The sequence below is a fragment of the Nicotiana tabacum genome, chromosome 16, assembly GCF_000715075.1.
Source record: "Nicotiana tabacum cultivar K326 chromosome 16, ASM71507v2, whole genome shotgun sequence".
In the NCBI taxonomy this organism is placed as follows: Eukaryota; Viridiplantae; Streptophyta; class Magnoliopsida; order Solanales; family Solanaceae; genus Nicotiana; species Nicotiana tabacum.
In genome coordinates, this window is record NC_134095.1 from 25,470,916 (window position 1) to 25,493,494 (window position 22,579).

Sequence of the window (22,579 nt, forward strand, 5' to 3'; positions counted from 1 at the left end):
AAACACTGTTTATCTACAGTAAAAACACTGTGTAGGGACCCAGATATGGGACCCATTTTACTATTCAAGATTCTTTTTTCTTGTTATTTAAGAATGCTTCTTCATTTGAAGAACAAGAAGGCTGGAACCCCCCTCTCTCTCTACTTTCTCTCTCCTCTCTCTCTCTCAACCAACCCCCTTTGTAAACACTTAGTTCATAGCTTAGTTTGTAAATCGAGTTATCCTAGTCGAGATACTTCTTTTGATGATTTACCCCAATACAAAAACTTGGGGTTCAAATAAGACGTTTTTAACTTGAAACTATTATATATTAGTTGATTACTTTATTTGAATTAATAAATATAGATATCTTATAATTAACTATATAAAAAACGAAAATATAAATATAAAAAAAAACTACCCATTCTAATTGGGTGGGAGTAGTTTCAAGTTGGAGTTTTAAAATTATTTTAAAATAAAAAATCAAAAAAAAATCTATAAAAAAACAAAAATAAAAAGAGAAGAAAAACTACCCATTCAAATCGGGGAGTAGTTTCAAGTTGGAGTTTTAAAATAATTTTAAAATAAAAATAGATATCTTATAATTAACTATAATTAGAAAATAAAAATATAAATATATAAAAAAGTAACTTACCCGTTCAAATTGGGTGGGAGTAGTTTCAAGTTGGAGTTTTTAAATTATTTTAAAATAAAAAAGCTATAAAAAACGAAAAAAAGAGAAAAAAACTACCCATTCAAATTGGGGAGTAGTTCAAGTTGGAATTTTAATATAATTTTAATATAAAAAACACAATTAAAAAAATAATAAATTACCAATTCAAATTGGGGAGTAGTTTTAAGTTGGAGTTTTAAAATTATTTAAAAATAAAAAAACAAAAATAAAGTAATAAAAAAAACTTCAGAGAAAAATATTAAATAACGTAATATGCTAATGAAACTTTCTATTAACAAAGTAATAGTATTAAATATTGAAAGATATAATAAAGAAAAATACATAACAAAAACGTTATTCGATGCGCTGCCTGTATAAGTCCCGTTAGTTTAACATAGATTTTATTCACTAAAATTTAGATATTATTATTAAGAACAACATAATAAAATAAAATAAAAAAATCAATAGTAATAAATTATATATCTTCTCATATATTACAAAAAGAAAGCGAATACTAAATATTGTTTAATATAATAAAGAAAAATAGAACAAAAAAGTTATTCACTGACTATATAAGTACGTTTGATTTAATAGAGATCTCATTATTGGGTATATCGTATTGACAAACAAGATGACAATTGAATTTTATTAAAGCAATACGATCTAATAGGATCAAACAAGCCTGATCATAATTTAATTTAATTAATATTTTTTTAATATTGACCGCGCATCGCGCAGGTACGACTACTAGTTTTAATTAACAATTAAGGTGTTGATTTTCTTTTTTTGTTTTTTTTATATTTGAAGATATAAGAAAAATTCAGTTGAACTTATATTTCATTTTTAATGTAAAACGTTTATTTACCTACAGAATTCAAATAACTACCATATAGATATTTAAATATTTTAAATTCAAATTTAAAAAGATAACTAATTATTAACAAACTAACTAATTTTGTTCTAAAGTTGTGATATGGCATTTTCTTTACGCTGACACTTGGCAAAATCTCATAGATGACTTTCTTCTTTTTAATAATTAATAATAGATAGATAGATTTTTCTTCTAATTACACCAACTCTTATTACACGTTGGTTCTTCGAGTTAGTATACCTTTTATTTGGTGAAAATTTAATTTATCGAACAAAATATACATATACTAAGTTTTATCGGGTAAATGGAAGAATATTTTGTTAAATTATGAAAAATTATTTATCGAGTAAATTTTCTTGAGTAAGTTTTATTAGGTAAAAGGGAGATTACCTAATGACAAAAAAATATTTGTTGAGTAATATGACTTGCAAAGGAGTTCTGTATCCTCCAACAAAAGTCAAGTCTTTGGGGAATGGCCACAGCCTCCTGATACTAATAAATTAGGAAGACAATGACATATCGAATTAAAATCACAATTCCGAAATTTCCATCTTGTTTCACTACTCAAATGTTAGAAACAGCACAATCAGCAATAGTTTAGTGCCGTTGTCCAGAGGCTGCTTTTTAAAAAAAATGACCACGACCCAGTAAAATTTCACTAATGAGATCTGGAGAGGGTAGTGTGTACACAGACCTTACTCCTATATAGGGGTGTCAATGGTTCGGTTCTGCCGGTTATTTTATAAAATTTGTACCATACCAATTTTTCGATTATTCTATTATGTATAACCAAAATTAGACTTTTCAAAACCGTCCCAATCATGCCGGTTTCACTTCGGTATCGGTACGGTTCGGTTAATTTTCGGTATTTTTTTAAATGTCATGTAAAATTCACCAGTAAAAGTAGAATGCAATAACATACGTTCTTTTATAGGATTTAGCAAAACTCTCTAGACATTTTTACTGTTTAAAGGATAATGAATTAAAAAACATGAAAGATGGCTAGAGTATAGATACACAACTATTCGACAACAACGTAAAAGAAACCAAGTAAAAGCAAAGAAAATATAAATCACACGAGCTGAAAGATATTAACCAAGTTGGGACTCAAGAATAAAGTCTATATTAAATATTCAAAAAAATAAATCTAAATTATTTGAAAGGAAACATATTCAATACATTATAGTTTGCTACTCATAATCGCTAGAATATTTTGTGTCTTGCTAATAAAGATACTTGAAATAACTTAGTTTAAGTATAAGTAGCATAATAGGTTTTAGAAATTACTAGTATTTTGAGTTTAATTAGTTATTGGCTTGTAACAGTTTTCATAATTCTAAGACCCAATGAAAAATTTAATGCATTATTAGTTTTAAACTTACTATATAAATATATTTTTCCCATGTAAAATTTATTCGGTACGGTTCGGTGTTTTTTCAGTTTATTTTTATAAAATAAAAAACCTACCTTAATTATCGGTACGGTTATAAATTTATATAAAAGCCTACGTTTCTTTAAAAGAAACCTAAAAATCGGTTCGGTGCAGTAAGGTTCGGTCGATTTTTAAATATCCATTGACGCCCTGAATAGAGAGGCAGTAAATATTCAAACACATGCTAGCAAATTTCAACACGCACATAGCGCGGAATTTGGCTCTCAAGTCTAAATCATAATTGTATATAGGCGACCAAATACTTAGGCATCATCAAGTCATCAATAATGGAAGCTAGTTTCTTCCTACTTTTTGTGTTGTCTTTCTACTCTACCATACACAAGATTTCAAGTACAACAGATGTAATAACTACAGATCAATTCATCATAGATGGTCAAACTGTTGTTTCAACTGGTGAAACCTTTGAGATGGGATTTTTCAGCCCCAATGGTTCCTCAAAGCGATATATCGGTATATGGTACAAGCAAATTCTCCCTGTGCAGACAGTTGTATGGGTTGCCAATAGAGAAAAACCACTCACCAATACATCTTCAGTTGTTTTGAAGGTCACTAAGCCAGGAATACTTGCTCTTCTCAATGGTAAGAATGAAATTATATGGTCCACTAACACCTCAAGATCAGTCCAACATCCAGTTGCTGTGCTTTTAGATTCTGGTAATCTTGTTGTAAAAGATGCAAATGATGGCAACCCAGAAAATTTCCTCTGGCAGAGCTTCAATTTTCCAACTGATACGCACTTGCCTGGTATGAAGCTCGGCAAGAATCTTAAAACTGACCATGAGGCTTACCTTTCAGCATGGAAGACCGATAATGATCCAACACCTGGAGAATTCACTCGTCACATTGATCCTACTGGATATCCGCAGGCCCTAACCAAACGTGGCACAAGTGTATCAGTTCGTGCAGGACCATGGAATGGTTTAAGATTTAGTGGGATACCCAAACAACTACTAACACAAAGCAGCATTTTTACATTTCAATTTATTTTCAATATAGAGGAGGTCTACTATATTTTTTCAATCATTAACAGCTCAGTTTTATCAAGACTAGTCCTCACTAGCAATGGTTATGTCCAACGCTTGACGTGGGTGGCTCGGACCAAGAGTTGGCATATTTACTACAATTTACCTTCCGATAACTGTGATACATATAGCTTATGTGGTGCCTATGGGAGCTGTGACATAGATAATTCCCCTATTTGTGGATGTTTAGAAAAGTTTGTAGCTAAATGTCCACAACAATGGGAAAAGGGAGATTGGTCAGAAGGGTGTGTTCGGAGGACACCTCTTGATTGCAAAAAGGAACATGTATTTCTTAAGTATTCTGGAATCAAGTTGCCGGATACTAAGTACTCTCAGTATGATAAGACCATGACACTCGAAGGCTGTAGGCAAGTATGCTCCAGGAACTGCTCTTGCACAGCTTATTCAAGTCTAGATATAAGCAATGGGGACAAAGGTTGCTTGTTTTGGTTCGGGGAGTTGATTGACATCAGAAAGCTGTCTGAAAGAGGGCAAGACATTTACATCAGAATGGATTCTTCGGAGCAAGGTAAGAACTTATGTTTAAGAAATTTCCAATGATGTGTTTTTAAACTTAGTTTTTCAACACATGGAGACCATATTATGCAACAATAGTGGCCTATCTCGATCTGCAGTGGCTGATAGAAAAATTTGGTTGTAGTAGCTGAGGCAGGTTCAAATAGAAAGAAGGCAAAGATACTCACAGGGAGTATCTCATTGTTGATGGCAATGATTTTGCTGGGCCTGATTCTGTTATACAAACGGAAAAAGAAGAAGAAACTGAAACTTGACGAAGATTTTGAGCTGCCACAGTTCCAGTTGTCGACAATAACAAGAGCTACAAATAACTTTTCGCTCAACAACAAGATTGGAGAGGGTGGATTTGGACTTGTTTACAAGGTAAACAGTGAAAACTTGTTGGAAGAGTAACTAGTTTATGATCAAGATTAGTGTGGTAGAGATTATTTTCATTCTGCAATTGATTCTCATCTTTGCAAGATCTATGTTCTCCTGATATACTTTTGCCATTTCTAGGGAGTGTTGGAAGAGGGACAAGAAATTGCTGTGAAGAGACTCTCGAGGACTTCAATGCAAGGACTTGATGAATTCAAGAACGAAGTTATTTATATTTCCAAGCTTCAGCATCGAAATCTTGTGAGACTTCTAGGTTGCTGCATTCAAGGGGAAGAAAAGATTTTGATCTATGAATACATGTCTAACAAAAGCCTGAATTCATACATATTTGGTTTGGATTTCTAACCTACTACACAAGCTAAAATGAGTAATACTTTGATCTATTAGTCATAACATGTACGTTCAGACCAAGGCAAAGCATGATTACAAACACTGCTAACAAGAAAGCTTATTTTGTAGATCAAACAAAGAAAAACTTACTTGATTGGCCAAAGCGTTTCGGCATCATAAACGGAATTGCTCGTGGCTTATTATATCTCCATCAAGATTCTCGACTACGGATTATCCATAGAGACCTTAAAGCAAGCAATGTTTTGCTAGATATAGAAATGAATCCAAAGATATCAGACTTTGGCATCGCCAGAAGTGTTGCAGGAAATGAGATGGGTGCAAAAACACGCCATGTGGTCGGGACACAGTAAGAATCTCTAATACCATACAACATACTCTCATATGACATCTCACTTCTTTAGTTCACATTTCTTTAGCATACATATTGTTTTTGGCACAGTGGCTACATGTCCCCTGAATATGCAGTAGATGGGATCTTCTCGGTAAAATCAGATGTATTTAGCTTTGGCGTCTTGGTGTTAGAGATTGTGAGCTGCAAGAGAAATAGAGGATTTGTCCATCAAGATCACAACCTTAACCTTCTCGGTCATGTAAGCACTGTATAATCTACATTACACACAGAAACTCATTTTTTTAACTTTACAACACAAGGAGTTTGTCATGATCCATATGATCTAAACTCAAACAGGCATGGAAGCTTTACAAAGAAGATAGGTCCTTCGAACTAATTGATGAGCAGCTAGCTGATTCTTGCCATGTATCTCAAGTTTTAAGGTCAATCCAAGTGGGTTTATTATGCGTGCAACAACGTCCAGATGATAGACCAAGCATGTCTTCTGTCGTTCTGATGTTGGCTAATGATAGTCTACTGCCAAAAGCTAAAGAACCAGGATTTTTCACAGAAAGAAACGTACTTAATAAAGCAAAATCAGGATCGCAGACAGCCAGTACAAACAATGAAGTCACAATCACATTGGTAGATCCTCGGTAGAGTGTGACAAGTTAACTATTTTGACTTGCTTGCACATGAATAGGAAAAATATATTAGAACTTTGATTCTTGAGAAATACAGTAGCATTTGAAATAAAGCATCTAGTTGAATTTTTCTATTTGAAGATGTTAGCTACTTATGGATGAAATGTTTTCTCTATTTCCATTGTTCTTTGAATACATACTTTAGATAAGTTCCTTATGTCACAAAAATTCTAAAGTTGTAAATTTGTTTCCTGAAATATTAGCTATAACAATTTTATCGTGAAATTGGAAATCACAAAAATCAATATTAGTAATGAAAATTTTGCACATTGTAACTCCAGTTTTTAGTTAAAGTATCTAGAAAATGGTACAGAGTTGTTATCGGAATTTAAGCAGCCCTTTACCTTAACTTGTTTTCTTTTTGCATTTGTGAGACATACAGGAATTTTGCATCTTACTAAGAAAATGTAAACTCCAATAATAATTTCAGAGCTTTTAAGTTTGTAATTTTTCTGTTCAGAGAATAGCACCCTATTTGCTTCAAGAGCTTTAAGAATTGAATATTTCAACTAATTTCTTCTTAAATATTTTGAAAATGGAAAGATTTGCAATTAAGACAGTCACAATTGATTTAAATTTTAGGCAAGTTCTTATGTTATATCTTATACTTATTAGCATTGCTAACTTATTTTCTTATAACTAATAATAGGCTTATGTTAAATTATTGAGATAATGAGGATAATAACGCAATATTTTTTTGATAATCGAAAAATCCCCAACAGCCAGCACATCACAGTTCGAAACTAGGTGGCAATAGGCCCACCCTTCTATCCTTCTCCACTTAAATACCATACTTTTGGATGGTTGTTACCTATTGTATTGTTACTTTAAATACAATGTTTGTTTTAGTTGTTCCTTATTGTATCGTTGTCAATACGTAACAACGAAAAGTGTCATTTTATGTAACAACCGATTTGGTGTGGTTGCGTCGTTACCTTGTCTTTTTCTCTCAATTTCACCTTTATTATTATTATTAAATAATTCTTTATCCTACCTTTTTATATAATAATTCTATTCCGTACCATAATTTTTCTTTGTAATACCGCAGTTTATTCTTCATATTGCTGGTATGTGGCATCATGAAACAACAACAAACGATACAATTTATCCAAACATTATATACATCAAACGGTTAAGTATAATACAATACGATACATTATGAAACTGTTGAAGTTTGGCAAAATGCCAAAGTCCCACATTGGTTGGGAGTTAAGTTTGGAGGGGATTTTTCCCCTATAAAAGAAGGCCTAATGTTTAGCATTGAGACACACCTCTCATTTGCCTTCTCATCTGTTTAAGGCATTTGTATCTTCTCTCTTTAGTATTATTTCACTTGTATTTTTGGAGTGAAATAAAATATTGGTTGTGTCCGAGGAGTAGGCAAAATTAGCCGAACCTCGTAAATTCTGGTGTTTCCTTTATTGTTGTTTTATTGTCTTATTTATTATTTAGTGGCTGTCATAATTTTTGGTATAGTAGTTGTGACTTATTCACACTATATATATTTGGCTTCCGCAACAATTGGTATCAGAGCCAAGGTACTGTCTAAGTATGCTCTGTGGTTGCAGCATAGTCTGATCTTCCACATCAGAAAAGATTTATCTTGGTAACTGAGTCAAGGTTCTGTCTGAGTATGCTCTGTGGTTGCAGCTTAGTCTGATCTTCCACACCAGAAAGGAAATAATCTTGATTTGTGTCGTCAGCTATTAAATAATATTTGTGTCAAAGATGGGAGACAATAAACAAGAAGAATCTACATCAAGTGTCAACAATACGTCATCATTGGCATCTTCGCTTATGACAAGAATTGTGTCAAATGCGAAATTTGCGGTCGAAATATTTGACGGGTCCGGACATTTTGGGATGTGGCAAGGCGAAGTTCTAGATGTTCTTTTTCAACAAGGGCTAGATCTGGCCATTGAAGAAAAGAAACCAGATGTTATTGGAGAAGAAGATTGGAGAATTATCAACCGTGTTGCTTGCGGTACCATTCGATCCTACCTTGCTAGAGAGCAGAAATATCCATACACAAAGGAAACTTCTGCAAGTAAATTATGGAAAGCACTGGAGGATAAATTTTTGAAGAAAAACAGTCAAAATAAATTGTACATGAAGAAGAGACTGTTTCACTTCACCTATGTTCCTGGTACCACGATGAATGAACATATCACCAGTTTCAATAAGTTGGTCACAGATTTGCAAAATATGGATACAACTTATGATGATGGTGACTTGGCCTTAATGTTATTGGCGTCACTTCCTGATGAGTACGAGCACCTTGAAACTACTCTACTCCATGGAAATGACGAAATTTCTCTCAGAGAAGTTTGTTCAGCTTTGTACAGCTATGAACAAAGAAAGCGAGAAAAACAGAAGGGCGGAGAAGGAGAAGCACTGTTTGTGAGGGGTCGTCCTCAAAATCAAACGAAGACAAAGAAGGGAAGATCCAAGTCAAGATCCAGACCCAGCAAAGATGAATGTGCCTTTTGTCGAGAAAAAGGGCACTGGAAGAAAGACTGTCCGAAGTTGAAGAATAAGGCCAAACATAACAATGGAAAGGCTATTATGGATTCAAATGTAGCTGATTGTGATGATTCAGACTTCTCATTAGTTACAACAGAGTCATCAACATCATCAGACATATGGTTGATGGACTCGGCTTGTAGCTATCATATGTGTCCCAACAGGGACTGGTTCGTGGAATTTCAAGAAGGAGAATATGGAGTCATCCACACAGCGGATAACAGCCCTCTTACCTCATATGGCATTGGTTCAATACGATTAAGGAACCATGATGGAATGATCAGAACATTGATAGATGTTCGATATGTACCGGATTTGAAGAAGAATCTCATCTCTGTGGGAGCCCTAGAATCAAAAGGGTTCAAAATCATTGCAGAAAATGGAGTGATGAGAGTATGCTCCGGTGCACTAGTGGTAATGAAGGCTAATCGGAAGAATAATAATATGTACCGCTATCGTGGCAGTACAGTTATTGGGACAGCGACAGTAACATCCAGTGACGACAAAGAGGCAGAAGCAACCAAGCTATGGCACATGCGCTTGGGACATGCTGGAGGAAAATCCTTGAAAACTCTATCAGATCAAGGATTGTTAAAAGGAGTAAAGGCTTGCAACTTGGAGTTTTGTGAGCATTGTGTTAAAGGGAAACAAACAAGGGTTAAATTTGGTACAGCGATCCATAATACTAAAGGCATTTTGGATTATGTACACTCTGATGTTTGGGGTCCTTCCAAAACACCTTCATTGGGTGGGAAGCACTATTTTGTAACCTTTGTTGATGATTTTTCCCGAAGAGTATGGGTGTATACAATGAAGAGCAAAGATGAAGTGTTGGGAATTTTTCTCAAATGGAAGACGATGGTGGAGAATCAGACAGGCAGGAGAATCAAGTGTATTCGCACAGACAATGGAGGTGAATACAAAAATGATCATTTCAATAAGGTTTGTGAAAATGATGGCATCATCCGACACTTCACTGTTAGACATACACCACAACAGAATGGAGTGGCAGAACGTATGAACCGGACCTTGCTGGAGAAGGTACGGTGTATGTTGTCCAATGCTGGCTTGGGCAAAGAATTTTGGGCTGAGGCAATTACATATGCATGTCACCTCATTAATCGTCTACCATCTGCTGCTATTGATGGCAAAACACCATTTGAAAAATGGTACGGAAAACCTGCTGTAGATTATAACTCTTTGCACGTGTTTGGCTCAACTGCATATTATCATGTGACGGAGTCAAAATTGGATCCAAGGGCAAAGAAGGCTATTTTTATGGGAATTACTTCTAGAGTCAAAGGATATCACTTATGGTGTCCTATGACAAAGAAAGTAATATTCAGCAGAGATGTTACCTTTGATGAATTTGCTATGGTAAATAAGGTAACAGAAGATACCAAACAAAATGAAGGTGCTTCTAAGCAGGTGGAGTTTGAGGGAAAATTTATTTTTCCTACATAAGAAGCAGAGGAGGAAACAAATGAAGATTACCCTCTGGAAGGAGAGCCAGTAGAGGAGATTCCAACTCAGGAATCTCAACAACAACTTGAATCAATAGCAACCAGCAGGCCAAAAAGAACAATAATGAAACCTGTTCGTCTCATAGAGACGGTTGCTTGTGCAACCTCAATTGTAGCTGATGATGTTCCTACTACTTATAAAGACGCTGTCCAAAGTTCAGAAGAAGATAAGTGGAGGATTGCCATGAATGATGAAATACAGTCCCTTCATCAGAATCATACATGGAGATTGGCCAATCTCCCGAAGGGAAAGAAAGCAATTGGGTGCAAATGGGTATTTGCAAAGAAAGAAGGATTTCCTAACCAATTAGATGTTCGCTACAAAGCAAGATTGGTGGCCAAAGGATATGCTCAAAAGGAGGGAATTGATTACAATGAAGTGTTTTCTCCAGTTGTAAAACATTCCTCCATTAGAATTATGTTGGCTTTGGTAGCACAATTGGATTTGGAACTAGTTCAGATGGATGTAAAAACTGCGTTTTTACATGGAAACTTGGAGGAGGAAATCTACATGACTCAGCCAGAAGGATTCAAAGTTGCTGGAAAAGAAAATATGGTGTGCAAACTTGAAAAATCGTTGTACGGATTGAAACAATCTTTTAGACAATGGTACAAGCGATTTGACGAGTTTATGTTGCGGCAAGGGTACAAGAGAAGCAAATACGATCATTGTGTGTATTTGCACAAGCTTAAAGATGGTTCCTTTGTATATCTTCTCCTATATGTTGATGATATGTTGATAGCTTCCAAGAATTTGGAAGAAATTGATAAGTTGAAGATTCAACTGAAGAAGGAGTTCGAGATGAAGGATTTGGGTGAGGCAAAGAAAATTCTTGGCATGGAGATAATTAGAGATAGACGTTCAAAGAAACTCTGTTTATCTCAAAAGGAATATTTGAAGAGAGTATTTCAACGTTTTGGCATAGATGACAAGACTAAGCCAGTTAGTACTCCACTTGCTTCCCATTTTAAGCTAAGTACTACTATGTCGCCAATGGATGAAGCTGAACGAGAGTATATGTCAAAGGTACCATACGCAAATGTTGTTGGTAGCTTGATGTATGCAATGGTTTGCACAAGGCCTGACATTTCACAAGTTGTTGGAGTTATTAGCAGATATATGCACAATCCAGGGAAGGAGCATTGGCAAGCTGTGAAGTGGATTCTACGGTATATTCATAATACTGTAGATGTCGGGTTAGTTTTTGAGCAGGAAGACAATCAGTCTGTAGTTGGATATTGTGACTCAGATTTTGCGGGTGATATGGACAAACGAAGATCAACTACTGGTTATGTGTTTACTTTTGCAAAGGCACCAGTTAGTTGGAAGTCTACTTTGCAGTCAACAGTTGCTTTGTCTACAACAGAGGCAGAGTACATGGCTATTACAGATGCTGTGAAAGAGGCAATTTGGCTTCAAGGATTGCTAAAGGAGCTTGGTGTTGAACAAAAAGGTATCACAATTTTTTGTGATAGTCAAAGTGCTATTCAATTAGCGAAGAACCAAGTTTATCATGCAAGGACGAAGCACATTGATGTTCGGTATCATTTCGTACGAGAAATCATAGAAGAAGGTGGAGTCACGGTGAAGAAAATTCATACTACAGAGAATCCTGCTGATATGCTGACAAAGGTGGTGACTGCGGTCAAGTTTCAACATTGTTTGGATTTGATCAACATTGTTGAACACTGAAGATTGAAGATGAAGACACAACCAAAATTTGTTATTGAGAGAGAATTGAAAATGTGGAATTTTGCCAAGGTGGAGATTTGTTGAAGTTTGGCAAAATGCCAAAGTCCCACATTGGTTGGGAGTTAAGTTTAGAGGGGATTTTTCCCCTATAAAAGAAGGTCTAATGTTTAGGATTGAGACACACATCTCATTTGCCTTCTCATCTGTTTAAGGCATTTGTATCTTCTCTCTTTAGTATTATTTCACTTGTATTTTTGGAGTGAAATAAAATATTGGTTGTGTCCGAGGAGTAGGCAAAATTAGCCGAACCTCGTAAATTCTGGTGTTTCCTTTATTGTTGTTTTATTATCTTATTTATTATTTGGTGACTGTCATAATTTTTGGTATAGTAGTTGTGACTTATTCACACTATATACATTTGGCTTCCGCAACAAAAACGATACGTAACAAACCATCGGAACAAGCTGTTAAGGGTCAGAGCACTAATCAGAGATAAAAGTATACAATTGAAAACCCTAAACAGTTCCCTGTTTTACGGAAGAACAAATATGAAGAAATCAGAAAGTAGTTTCAAAAGAATGTGATCGGATTCTTTTCTTCTTAAATAAGTGGTAGTAATTTTTAAAAGTGAATGTTTGAAAATGTAGTTACTCTGTTAAACTTCGTCTAATAGGGAAAATGGTATTTTTTTTTTCTCGAGTCCAAAGAGAGGTCCGACCATAGCGTAAAAAAGGGCAGCCTAGTCTATTGTACATTGACTTATGTCGCATTTCCGCAAGAGTTTGTTTTCGGAGCTTGAATCTGTGATCTCCTGATCACATGCCAACAACCAGTTACGCCAAGGCTAGAGGTCCGGCCATAGTATAAAATTTAAATGTAATAATAAAAATACTAAGGGGTAAATTTAAACTATTTTTCTTAAAATATTTGGATACATGGAATCTATCCATTTTATGTGGGAGTTTTATTAATGGCAAGGAATAATATACGATACAATATGAGAAAGATAAAATATAAATTGATCGAGAGTTTAATGGGATGCAGAAATTAACGACTTCAAATGATACAAGGACAAATTTTGGAACTTTTTTCCAAAAATTTTGCATAAAACAAAAATAAAAAGGATCAGCTGAATTACTCATACATTATAGGAAACTAAGAAGTCTAAGGGTGTGTCTGGTACGAAGGAAAACATTTTTCTTATGAACTCATTTTTTTTCAATTGGAGAAAAATATTTTCCTTATCAAGAGAAGTAAAAATATTTTTCAAAATTCCTTGTCAACCTTCCCCACCCTCACCCTCACCAACCCACCCCACCCCCTCTCCAAAGAAAAGTTTTTTTTCTTCAAATTTCAATTTTTTCGTTACCATCCACCCTACTACCCCTCTCACCCTCCCCTCCCCCCCCCCCCCCCCCCGCAAAAAAATATTTTTTTTACCTTGATTTTTTTTTTAATTTCAAATTTCTAGTTTTTCGTTTTTCTACACCACCCACCCCAACCCCACAAAAAAAAATTTACTTTTTTTTTGTAATTAATTTTTTTTCGTTTTACTGCCCCCCTCCCCCCCCCCCCCCCACAGCCCCGCCCCTGCCCCTGCCCCCTCCGCCAAAAAAAATATTTTTAAAATATATTTTCAGTTTTAATTTTATTATTTATCGGTTTGAAGACTCAAAATTTTACAAGTTTCAAAATTATGAGTCCGGAGGTTTATGTATTTGGAAGTTTACGGGTTTAGAAATTATAAAGTTTACGAGTTCAAAATTCCGCGGTTTTGAAAGTTTAGCGGTTGGAAAGTTTATGAAATTTGTGGGTCCGGAAGGTTGTTGGTTTGAAAGTTTATGGCTTCATGTTTATTATATCTAAATTATTTATGAATACTCTCGAAAAGTCATTTTCCTTAATTTGCGTACCAAACACCGGAAAATGAATAAGATTACTACTTGTTTTCCAAAGAAAACATTTTCCATGGAAAATATTTTCTGTTATACCAAACACACCCTAAATTTACATTTAAACTTTTCAATATAACTTTGTTTTAGAAAGGACTTTGCTATTATCCAAATGTTATACAATGCCCTTCATTCCTAATCCGGGTCAATTTATTATTTGGTCCTTTACAAAACGTCATTTTGCTTTGAGGATATTTCAAATTGTCATTTTGGTTTATGACCCTTGTGGGACCTACAGGCTATCCAAGTAAGCTTTTGTGATTGTGTTGGAAAATTGGTGCAAATTGAAGAGCCTCATTGCAATTAAAATATTATTAAACCATATGCCTAGGAAAAGAAGCCAGCAAATTTCCTCCATCAGTGATCAGTCCAAGCTTCTCAAAACTTCTATTACGTGAAAACATAGCTGCATTGAGTTCATAGATGTCTGGGTAAGTAATGCATTACTTCAAAGGAAAAAACAAATCTCTCATAAATTAAAATGATTTTATCTAATAAATTTAAAACTTAAAATATATTGAAACATGAGAAGGCTAAATCATCACCTTATTTGAGGAAGTAGTCATGGAAGATTGGGTCTGTATGGCTTCCTGAGATCGAAAAATCTTCCTTCAGCCTTGAAAGTATGCTATTACTTTAGCGCGAATGAAACCATTTCTCAAAATAAAAAGAAATCCTCCTCTATCAATTCGTACTTAAATTCAGCCGATGGTTACAAGAAGGCAGATTATGGAGAAAGCATGTCCTTGCAACTGGTTTCTAATATGCCACTTTTGATGGTTGCAATAGGTTTGTTGCGCCCTTTCTCTCTCATTTTCGCTTTAATCTAATAGTTTCTCATAGTTTTTTTCTGTTAAAGTATTTTTTTTATGGAAAAGATATTTACTCATTATAATAAAAACTAGGAACTACAAGAGTAGGTCTGATCTTGAGGATCACCACTAGATGATAATCCATACATAGCATATTAATTACCAAGCGTATCAAGATTTCTATAATACTTCAAAGAAATTGTTTTAACAAAACTAAAATCACCTGTGTCTGCCAGCATCCTGGACAGAACAAAAGGGGGAGGAAACAACCAAAGTTTAATTTTATTGAATACTGGTAAAACTCCTGTGTGCTTTGCTAGGGTGTAGGCTACTTTATTCCCTTGCCTGAAGTTGTGATGCATCACCACGCTGTCTATTTGCGCCAGTAGCAACCTACATGAGTTAATAACAGATTCATAAGGTTTGTATCCTTCATTGATGAAAGAAATTACCCGTGTAGCATCAGTCTCTATCTCTAATGGATATAGCTTCCTGTTTTTTGCAATACAAAATCCCTGGTAAAGAGCCATTAGTTCTGCGTGGATTGGGGTCTTAGGATATATTTTTTAAGCGAAACCTAACATCCAATCACCATTATGGTTTCTAATAATTCCTCCTATACCTCCAGTAGCTTTTGCCTTATTAAAAGTTCTATCAATATTCGGCTTATACCAACCAGTAGGAGATTTAGTCCAACTAATTATTAGATCAATTTTTCTATCCCAGTTGGACTCACGATCCGTTAGTAAATTATATTCGATGGATTGATTCAAGATCCTATTTAGGGAGATAACGATGGAGGTATTATTAATATGTTGTTGTTCCTTGTTAGCCAGATGTTCCAGATTATGAAGGGGAACAATGTACACCAAGACAGCTATTTGTTTGGTATTTGAGGGTTTTTCTGTTTGAGGTAAAAGAGCCAGAGCCAATTGTGATTGCTTGACTAAAAAGAACTAGTATTGAAACCTAGTTCATTCTATAGTAATTGAACTAGAGGGCAAGTGATGAAGATGTGAGTAATTGTTCCTGGCTCCTTACGATAAATTGTGCATTGCACATCTATGTTCATTGTCACACCTCCTTTTTACTACCCTGGAAGGGTATAAGGGAGTTTTTTCTAATTTAAGTAACAATTGAAACGAGATTTATTTATTTATTCAGAGTCGCCACCTGGGATAATTTATGGTGTCCCAAGTCACCGGTTTAAAATTCCGAATCGAGGAAGATGACTCTTATTTATGGTCTACGAACACAGAAATCCGGGTAAGGAATTATGTCAATCCGGGAGAAGGTATTAGGCACTCCCGAGTTCCGTGGTTCTAGCACGGTCGCTTTGATCATACTTGGCTTATTAAATTATCTAATTACTCATTTTAGAACCTTTGTGCATTTACTTTTTTTAATTAAGAAATTATCTTGAAAATAGGTCACGCGTACATGTACCCATTTATTTGGCGCATCAAAATCATGTCACGCGAACGTGTCCACAATTAATAACGCTTTATTATTATTAGGAAAAGTTTGGTCGAAGTTGCGCGAACGCATACTTCGATTTTATTTTTGTAGAATCGTAATCGTGTCACGCGAATGTGTCCAAATCACGACATAAATTTAAACTGCGCATCAAATCACGACATAAATTTAAACTGCGCATAAAGCATACTATAATGTTCGTAAATTATTAATGGCCTAAGCATGCTCCTAACTAGCCGAATAATAAAATCAGCATTAAAATAACATGGATCTGTTTATACCCGATTCCCACCTCTTTTGACATAATGCAACTATCATTATCCTAGAAAGACTAGCCGAACACACTCACAGGTCACAATTATAAAATCCTTGCCGACTAGCATCAAAACTTTTAAAACATGCAAATAATAGCAGTCGGATACAAGAAACATAGGCGCATATTGTAAGTATGCCATCTGACAACACTACCTTCAACCTACCTTGCCTTTTGTTCCATTTGAAGAGGTGATTCTATAAGTGGCTATACTACAGGCTACCCATCTTTATCAATTCAAATTAGCACATAAGAGTTTAGAGTATTTGTTCAATTAGTAGGACTCTTATCTTACAACTAATTATTCCACTAGTATAACAACATTAATACATATAATTAGGAAAATGAAAAGAAATTACGACCAAACAATCGGAGAATAGGACAGTATCACGATTTTCATTACCAAGGCATCAAACTTGGGTTTGTATTGAGGAGTAACTGTGTCCTCAAACTTGGGGATCTCAATGCCTGCTAAGCCAAAATTCTCTTAAAAATCAATGAAGTAGCAATGAATACACAGGCCTGGACTTCGAGAATTCAGCCGTGAAATAGCAACCAAAAAACGAGCAGAAACCTTGATTAGAACCGCGAGCAACAACTGGAAACTCGACCCGGCATCGCAAATCTCGAATCGAACACGAACTCAAACCCAAATCTCAGTCAAATTCCATTTTGCGACCGAAAATTAAAATTGAAAAGAAGAAGACGGAATATATATTTTCGAATTTTTAGGCAGCCATAAAGAGAAGAAGTGTATATATATATCTTTTTGTTGCATACGAATCTGAAAAAAACAAAAATTATAAGAAGGAAAGTGAGAAGCACAAAACCCTAGCTTTTCTCCCAAAATTTTCTCCAAAAAATCCTCTCCCTCTGTCCTGATTTTTTGTCCGTTCTCTCTGCTTTGTGTGCGTGTGTGTTGCTGGAATTGGAGTTGAGAAGCTTTGGTGTTTGGGAGGTCAGTGGTCGGCGTTGTGGTGTCCTTTGGTTGTTTTGATTTTGCTGAAGAAGATGAACGACGTGGGGGACCCTTTGGTTGCAAAATGGCTGCTGTGTCTTCTCTGAAGATGATGGAGGGGGTCGAAGAAGCTAAGTTCGGGGGGGGGGGGGGGTCATTTTTTGGGTAGAAAATAGCGCTTCAGATTTTAGGCCCTAGGTTTGTTTTCTAGCCTGTATATTCACCTCCTAGGGTCTTGTATTGTTTTTATATGGTTTTTTTTAGGTTAGGGGGCATGGACCTATGAATTATGAGTTTGGTAATTATGGGTTAGGTCAAAAAATTAGGCCTAAAAATGGGTTGTTCGAGCCTAAGTTTTATTCTTTCCCCGTGAATGAGACTAAAATGCGATCTCATTTATTAATTAATCCCACTTAAGTAAAATAACTATTAAATTAAGACTGACCGTTAAAACAAAACTATTTTTCGTATTTTTCAAGATTAAAAATAACTACAAAACATTAATGAAACTAGTTTTATTGTAATTTTCATTTTTCTTGTAATAAAATAAAGTAAAAGAGTCAAAATTAGTTGAAATAGCGATATTAGGCCTAAATTAAATATTTACGTGCTAAAATATGAAAAATCTTGGGGATGGTCAAAAATCACATGTCTACAGCTACCCCTCTTTGACTGGAAATACAAAGTATTTTCAGACAAAGAACGACTAGACAGGTTTTTGACCCAACCTTTATTTAGGGAGACCAAAACTAAGAGAAAGGGGAAAGTGACCGAGCCCTGGTATCCCAATTCCTTCTATGCGAATGCGACTACACGCCCGCGAACGCGATGCACAATCTCGTAGCCCTTCGCGAACGCGTAACCTGCCTCGCGAATGCGAAGGCTAAATTTCCACCTCCCTCAGCGCTGACTCTTCGCGAACGCGAGGGTCCACTCATGAACGCGAAAAGTAAATACCTGCAACTGCTGAACCTGCAATTTCTGCAACTTTCTTAACTTCAAAATGATCCGTTCAACCCCTCGAAACTCATCCGAGGCCCCCGAAACCTCAACCAAAGGCACCAATATATCCTAAAACCTTATTCAGACTTGTTCCAATCATCAAAACACCTCAAACAACATCAAATCACCCAAAACACATCGGATTCAAGCCAAACTTTATAAAATCTTCCGAATTCCGCTTTTGATCAAAAACCCAACCAAACCACGTCCGAATGACCTGAAAATTTGCACACACATCCCAAATGACCCAACGAAGCTACTGTAACTCTTGGAATTCCATTCTGACCCCTATATCAAAATCTCGCCTACCAACCGTAAATCACCAAAATATCAACTTCGCCAATTCAAGCCTAAATCTACTCCGAACCTCCAAAACTCATTCCGATCACACTCCTAAGTCACAGATCACCTCCCGAAGTTAACCGAACCATCAGAACTCACATCCGAGCCCTCTAACACATAAGTCAACATCCGGTTGACTTTTCCAACTTAAGCTCTCTTAAAAGAGACTAAGTGTCTCAAACCTTACCAAATTCCTTTCGGATTCGATCTGACCAACCTGATATCGCATAACACGGATAAACAAAGTATAAAGAAGCAGAAATGGGAAAAATGGAGCGGTAACTCATGAGACGACTGGCCAGGTCGTCACATCCTCTCCAACTTAAACAAATGTTCGTCCGCGAACGAATCAAGAAACATACCTGAAGCCTCAAACATGTGAGGATATCTACTCCGCATCTCCCGCTCGGTTTCCCAGGTAGCCTCCTCCACGGGCCGACCTCTCCACTACACTTTCGCTTAAGCTATATCCTTTGACTTCAACTTCCGAACCTGACGACCCAAAATAGCTACTGGCTTCACATCATAGGTCAAATCATCATCCAATTGAACCGTGCTGAAATCTAGAACATAAGACGGATCCCTAATATACTTCTAGAGCATAGAAACATGAAATACCGGATGCACACTCGACAAGCTGGGTGGCAAAGCAAGCTCATAAGCCACCTCCACAATCCTCCGAAGCACCTCAAAAGGTTCAATGAACCGCGGACTCAATTTCCCTTTCTTCCTAAATCTCATAACACCCTTCATGGGCGAAACCTTCAGCAGAACCTTCTCGCCAACCATGTAGGACACATCTCGAACCTTCCTGTCCGCATAACTCTTTTGCCTTGACTGCGCTATACGAAGCCTCTCCTGAATCACCTTCACCTTTTCTAAAGCATCCTGAACCAAGTCTATCCCCAATAGTCTAGCCTCACCGGGCTCGAACCAACCAATTGGAGATCTACGCCTCCCATACAAAGCCTCATATGGAGCCATCTGAATACTCGACTGGTAGCTGTTATTATAAGCAAACTCTGCAAGTGGTAGAAACTGATCCCATGACCCTCCAAAATCAATGACATAAGTACATAACATGTCCTCCAATATTTGAATAGTGCGCTCGGACTGCCCGTTCGTCTGAGGATGAAAAGTTGTGCTCAACTCCACCTGAGTACCCAACTCTCTCTGCACAGACCTCCAAAACTGCGAAGTAAACTTAGTGTCCCTATCTGAAATGATGGAAACTGGGACAGCATGAAAATGAACAATCTCCCGGATATAGATCTTTGCCAACCACTCTAAAGAATAGGTAGTACACACAGGAATGAAGTGCGCGGATTTGGTCAGCCGATCCACAATCACCTAAATAGCATCGAACTTCCTCAAAGTCCGTGGAAGTCCAACTACAAAGTCCATAGTGATCCTCTCCCACTTCCACTCGGGAATATCTATTCGCTGAAGCAAGCCACCCGGTCTCTGATACTCATATTTCACCTGCTGACAATTGAGACATTGAGCTACAAATCCCACAATATCTTTCTTCATTCTTCTCCACCAATAGAGCTGCCTCAAATCCTGATACATCTTCGCACCACCTGGATGAATGGAATACCGCGAGCTATGGGCCTCCTCTAGAATCAACTCCCGAAGCCCATCCACATTGGGCACACAAATTCGGCTCTGCATCCTCAACATCCCATCATCACCAATGGTCACATCTCTAGCATCATCATGCTGGACTCTGTCCTTCAGTACAAGCAAACGTAGATCATCATACTGGCGATCTCTAATGCGATCATATAAAGAAGACCGAGAAACCACGCAAGCCAATACCCGACTGGGCTCCAAAACATCTAATATCACGAACCGATTAGCCAAGGCTTGAACATCAACTGCAAGAGGTCTCTCCCCAACTGGAACATATGCAAACTCCCCATACTCACTGCCTTTCGGCTCAAGGCATCAGCCACCACATTGGCCTTTCCCGGATGGTACAATATAGTGATATCATAATCCTTAAGCAACTCCAACCATCTCCACTGTCTCAAATTAAGATCCTTTTTCTTGTTAACAAATGTTGAAGACTGCGATGATCAGTGAACACCTCACAAGATACGCCATACAAGTAATGCCTCCAAATCTTCAATGCGTGAACTATGGCAGCCAACTCCAAATCATGAATGGGGTAGTTCTTCTCATAGGGCTTCAACTGACGAGAAGCATAAGCAATAACTCTACCCCCTGCATCAACACACAACCAATTCCAACTCTCGAAGCATCACAATAAACAGTATATGAACCTGAAGCTGATGGCAAAACCAACACTAGAGCTGTGGTCAAGGCTGTCTTAATCTTCTGAAAGCTCTCTTTACGCTCATCCGACCATACAAATAAAGAACCCTTCTGAGTTAACTTGGTCAAGGGCGATGCGATAGATGAGAATCCCTAAACAAACCGGCGATAATATCCAGCCAAACCAAGAAAGCTGTGAATCTTTATAGCTGAGGATGGTCTGGTCCAACTCTGAACCGCCTCTATCTTCTTCGGATCAACTTGAATACCCTCACTGGACACTACGTGCCCTAAAAAAGCTACTGTACTGAGCCAAAACTCACACTTGGAGAATTTTGCATAAAACTTCTCCTCCCTCAATCTCTGTAACACAACTTTCAAATGCTCCGCGTGCTCCTCCTGACTACGCGAATATACCAGAATATCATCAATGAAGACTATGGCAAACGAGTCAAGATAAGGCCGGAACACACTATTCATCAAATGCATGAATGTTGCTGGGGCATTGGTCAACCCAAATGACATCACCAAGAACTCATAATGACCGTATCGGGTCCTGAAAGATGTCTTAAGGATATCCGAGTCCCTGATCTTCAACTGGTAATAACCTGAACGGAGATCAATCTTGGAGAACACTCTTGCTCCCTAAAGCTGGTCAAATAAATCATCAATGCAAGGCAAATTAAAAGATAATTGTTCTTAATTGTTACTTTGTTCAATTGCCTATAATTAATACACATCCTCATAGTGTCATCCTTCTTCTTCACAAACAGAACCGGTGCACCCAATGTGACACACTAGGCCCAATGTTTTTCGCAGAAGACATGTGTTTAGTGCTATATGGTGGGCCGGGCTGGGACCGGGACCGGACCGGACCCGCGGTCCTAACGGGCTAAACGGTCCTGGCGGGCCGGGCCTGTGGGTCGGTCCTTAATGGTGCAAAAAGCCCGGGGCGGGCCGGGTATGATAAAATATCCCACGAGCCCGGGACCGCTAAGCCAGGGACCGGCTGGCGGGCCTGGGCCGGTCTTACCAGGCCTAACTGCTATTTTTTAAATTTTTTTTAAAAAAATAGCAACGGTCAAAAATTAAAAAAATAGCCGTTGGCCTGCAATTTTGACTGTTTGGAACTTTCAAAAATAGCCATTTGGCCGCCAAACTTTATTTTAACCCCAAACTTTATATAATTACACTTTTTCCCAATTCTCAACTATAAATACCCCCTCATTCTTTCATTTTTACTCGCCAATTCATCAATCTCTCTCTATCTCGGTCCTTAATTGCTTATTTTATTGTTAAAATTTCGTGAAAAATTGTGAAGTTGGTGAATTGAAGTATTCAAATCTTCAACGATTTTCAATTTTTAAGAAGTTGTTCGGCAATTCGGTAAACGCGTTCAAACTCTT

The 22,579-nt window shown here is 36.8% G+C and overlaps 1 protein-coding gene across 2 annotated transcripts; it reads left to right on the forward strand.

Annotated features, from left to right (window-relative positions):
* The first annotated feature begins 3,213 nt into the window (after positions 1–3,213).
* Positions 3,214–6,519, forward strand: LOC107764421 (G-type lectin S-receptor-like serine/threonine-protein kinase At4g27290). Of its 2 annotated transcripts, none has more exons than XM_075232660.1 (6): positions 3,214–4,527; positions 4,660–4,898; positions 5,034–5,244; positions 5,373–5,610; positions 5,704–5,854; positions 5,953–6,519. In XM_075232660.1, the coding sequence occupies exons 1-6, from the start codon at positions 3,243–3,245 to the stop codon at positions 6,253–6,255; spliced, it is 2,427 nt and encodes an 808-aa protein (XP_075088761.1). In that variant the 5' UTR covers positions 3,214–3,242; the 3' UTR covers positions 6,256–6,519. The 2 variants fall into 2 exon arrangements, with proteins under 2 accessions (XP_075088761.1, XP_075088760.1); XM_075232659.1 differs by having other exon boundaries at positions 3,218–4,527; positions 4,663–4,898.
* Positions 6,520–22,579: the final 16,060 nt, after the last annotated feature.

Excerpts from the sequence above, each read along its gene's own strand:
- LOC107764421 (XM_075232660.1), top strand. The coding sequence starts at position 3,243 with ATGGAAGCTAGTTTCTTCCTACTTTTTGTGTTGTCTTTCTACTCTACC. Across the intron at positions 4,899-5,033 it reads GATTTGGACTTGTTTACAAG|GGAGTGTTGGAAGAGGGACA; the intron begins GTAAACAGTGAA and ends TGCCATTTCTAG. Across the intron at positions 5,611-5,703 it reads CGCCATGTGGTCGGGACACA|TGGCTACATGTCCCCTGAAT; the intron begins GTAAGAATCTCT and ends TTTTTGGCACAG.